The sequence below is a fragment of the Pinus tabuliformis genome, chromosome 6 (genome assembly GCF_031772625.1).
Source record: "Pinus tabuliformis cultivar Carrire ecotype Pingquan chromosome 6, CPIR1, whole genome shotgun sequence".
Taxonomy (NCBI): Eukaryota; Viridiplantae; Streptophyta; class Pinopsida; order Pinales; family Pinaceae; genus Pinus; species Pinus tabuliformis.
Genome location: NC_142292.1, coordinates 1,768,696,016 through 1,768,700,176, shown reverse-complemented (window position 1 = coordinate 1,768,700,176; position 4,161 = coordinate 1,768,696,016). Strand labels below are relative to the sequence as shown.

General features: G+C 37.6%; 1 protein-coding gene across 1 annotated transcript; it reads right to left on the bottom strand.

Moving 5' to 3' along the window:
* Positions 1-1,569: 1,569 nt before the first annotated feature.
* LOC149266029 (uncharacterized) lies at positions 1,570-2,337 on the bottom strand. The gene has a single exon (XM_089406881.1). It carries the CDS (start codon positions 2,335-2,337, stop codon positions 1,570-1,572), a length of 768 nt encoding a protein of 255 aa, XP_089263007.1.
* Positions 2,338-4,161: the final 1,824 nt, after the last annotated feature.

Sequence of the window (4,161 nt, the reverse complement as noted above, 5' to 3'; positions counted from 1 at the left end):
CACTTTTGACTAAGCAAATCATAGGCACAAACCCCTCAACATAAGATACTAATAGTGATCCCCAGTTGCTAGATTAGGCACACAATTAAATTTAGTGAGAGAATAGATGGTTCATGCTCAACCTCATAGTTTATTTTCCAACCATTTGGAAATGTCTTTAAGTTTATGTAGTGTTCTTTGTGTAGACATTTTTTCTTTGCTTGTTTTGTTTTATGAGCTAAGTAGATCACGAATAATAGAGACAATCTTAAAATTTTGAGTTTAGACTACTCGTTTGGTTTCCCTAGCAACAAGCCAATAAAAATTATCAACATTGTAAATTCTTATTTTTCACACTAATATAAATTCTTTGAAGTTCCACACACACAATTTAAATTCAAACTATGAATAATTTCATATTAAAAAAAAAAAAAAAACCTTATTGCTTAATAATATGTATTTTATTCTAAAAATTCATAAAATTAAGTTTAGAGGGATACAATATATATATCTTTGTGAATTTTAAAAGTATGATTCTTACTCGGGAAAATCACTTATCACATAAACAAAAAAAACATTCATATATCAATTTAATATTTATACCCAAAATTATAATATATTAAATAATTTAGAAAAAAATTATCATGCTTTCAAAATGAAAGGCATAGGGTTGTTAAGGGATCCTGAATTAATATAATATTAAATTTTAATATTGTGTGTGATATTTAATGATCACAAATTGTATATTTCAATAATATTTATAAAAAATATATTGTAATTTTTTTTGGAATTTTCTTGAGAAATCGCAATCTAGTGGCATTTAAGTCGTCAAAATCACACAAAGATCACAAGCAACTTAGGCCACACCATCCCTTAACATGGACAAATTTTTGCCCACAAAATTTCAAACCAATGACCTTCACATTACAGAGTGCCTTAACAATACACTTTAAAGTGGATATTTTAATTTGTTATGAACAAAGTCTAATTTTTGCATATTTTATTTTTTAATACTCTTTTATTAATTTTATGGGGAATTGTGTAAATATTCATTGGAATAATAAGTTTGTAAGAATTATAAATTTGATTTGTATAATTTAAAGCATCTTATAATCTTTAAATTTATTTTTTATTCAAAACCATAATTTAAATAATTAAAAATTACTATCTCATCAAATTTACGTTTAAATTCCCCCAAAAAAAAAGTGCATAAAATAATTAAACTACAAGATGGTCTACGAATATTGCCTATGTTACTTAATATACTTATAAATTCAACTTTATACATGTAATATTTTTTTTTTTCCCAAGGAAAAATCGTAATCTTTCATTATATGGTGAAAAATTACATGTAGTAAATGCTATTCAGCATATGCAGATTCCTTCATGACTTAAAAGTCTATGGTCTTTCCTGTACAAGACTATGTCATAATCAAAAAATCATCCCGCAGGATGATACTGTATCAAAATGTCAAAATTAAACACCACGCAGGATGTATGTATAGTAAGCAAAATATATACTTGCATCTCGCAGGATGTTGCTCATAAGCTACTAGGTTTCTATTTATCAGCTTATATACATGACAAAAATCAATGGTCGTCCACCCAAGGGTAGACTTGATCTATGTAGGGCCTGTGGTAGTGTTGATACTGAGTTTTTCCCCTCTGTTCGCTGATTATCCACTGTCCTCCAGGAATGTGCGTGGCTTCCTTGGATAATCCGTCGGCACAGTGATTGTGTTCCCTGTAAATATGACGAACAATGATGGAGTTAAATTGTGCTTTGAGGTGCATCACTTCATCCAATATATTTAAGAGAGTGTGTGCATGGCATCTAGATTTCAGATTGATCCAATTAATGATAATGTTTGAATCCCCAAAAATCTGTAAATCTCTGCAGTCATGATTTAATTCAAAATGCATAAGGTGTTTGATGGTTATGAGTTCAGCGAAATTGTTAGTTCCCATGCCTAAGCCCATCTTCACTTTGAAATGATGATTCGCTGTTAAATTTAGAATGAACCCCCCGCCACATCCATGCTGCTGTGCAGCTCCATCGAAAAAGGCCCATGGTATAGATTGGTCAATGGGGTCCGGGGCGGCTGGTCTGCGGGTGCGAGGAGGGGTAATTGCCGGCAGTTCATGGTATGCTGCGATGATTTTGGCGGTTACAGTTTGCCAGCGAATCGTGCCATTTTCGAATATCATTTTGTTCCTCGCCAACCAAATTGCCCAGCTAATGATAAGGGGAAGACACGCACGGTTTGTTCCGGAGTGTGCCTGATACCAATTCTCCCATGCAATAGTGATGTTTTCACTCTCCCAGTTACTCACAATACCGAGCTCCTCTGTCACCATCTTCCATATCTATTTAGTAATTTCACATGCAAGAAAAAGATGAGTGGTTGATTCTGATTGCTGCTTACAAAGAATGCACCAAGTGGGGCCATGTACAGATCTGCGCATGAGCGCTTCCCCCGTGGGGATCTTGTTCCGGAGTAAGCACCAGAAAAAGAGTTTAGTTCTGGGAGGGGTCTTTAATTGCCAGATGATCTTCCACCAGCTCTGCACTATTTCCGGCTTTTTGTTCTCGATCAAAACCAGGTACCCTTCCTTAGGGGTATATAATCCGGATTCTACCTTATCCCACATGAGCTCATCTGGTCCTTCTTTAATGCGAATATGAGACTCACTTAATGCATTAGTGTAATCCTCCCAGTTTTGATGCCATTCCGGAGGCAGATTGAGTTGCGCTGCTGATTTCCATGCCTGAGTAAATATGGAAGTGTTCTCCTGATCCGCTATGTGGGCTATAACTCTAGTATTCTGCTGCTCAAGTATTTGAACAAGCTCGTGTGGGAGATAACACCTCCCGCCACCTCCTGTCCATGGATCCATACCTATACGAGCCCTGGATCCGTCATTTATTCTCCAAGTTAGATGGCGCCGAATGAGAGGCAGCGAGTGCAATAAAGCCTTCCATACTATAGATATACCTATTTTGTTCCACCCAGGTAATCAGATCCAATCCATGAGATGTAGTGGCCAAATGTACTTGTGGTACAAGATTGTTGTCCAAAGATTTTTCTTTGTAAGCAAAGTCCATCCCAATTTCGCGGCCAGAGCGTGGGCAAAGTGTGTGAGGTCCTTTAGGCCCCAACCTCCCCACTTTTTTGGCAGCAAGATGTTATCCCAACTGATCCAAGCAAAAATCCTTTTGTCCTGTTTCCCATTCCAGAGATATCTATAGCAAATTTGCCTGAGACGAGCGAGAATACCTCTGGGTATCCAGGCTAAGGCCATCCAGAAAATAGGTGTGGCCTCCAGGACTGATTTAATGAGAACTAACCTCCCTGCTCTTGATAGGAAGCGATGGCTCCAGTGTGATATCCGTTTTTCTAATTTTGTGATCAACCATGTCTAGTCCGCAATCTTGTGACCCGTCGGTTTGATCCAATAACCCAGATATTTGAACCCCTGATCCAACGGTCGAGGATTATATGGGAAACGCTGCAAAGCCAGTTCGGATTCTTGAGCAGATGTAAAGATCTGGGAGATAGTTGATTTTGTGTGGTTGGCCATCATGCCTGTTGCCTTGAAGAAAGAGGCAAGAATCTTGTCAAAGGCAGTCGAATCCCGGACGCTTCCATCCAAAAATATGATAACATCATCTACGAATAGTAGGTGTGTTAGGAAACACTGATCAGTAATCTTCAATCCTGATAATCTGCCATTCTGCTTTTCATAATAGATGAGTCTGCTCAGCCCTTCCATTACAAGAAGGAAAAGAAGCAGAGAGAGAGGGCATCCCTGTCTGAGACCCCTCTCTGCATGGAAAAAAGGGGAGGCGGAACCATTAATGAGCAGACTGTAAGTAGGAGAGGTTATACATGCCATTATCCAGTTTGTGAAAGGCAGAGGAAAGCCCAGATGGATAAGCAACATTTTAATATAAGTCCAGTCCACCCGATCAAAAGCCTTCGCTAAGTCAATCTTGAGAATGATACCTTTCAGACGACGAGCTCGGATGGAATGTATGGCTTCATGAGCAATACCAATCGCTTCATGAATTTGGCGGTCTTCGAGAAAAGCGAATTGTTCAGGGAGTATGTGCTGAGAAAGAATAGGTCTGATACGATTGGTAATGATTTTTGAAATAATATTGTAGAGGCAATTATAGAG

Coding starts and splice junctions, on each gene's coding strand:
- LOC149266029 (XM_089406881.1), bottom strand. CDS start 2,337: ATGGTGACAGAGGAGCTCGGTATTGTGAGTAACTGGGAGAGTGAAAAC.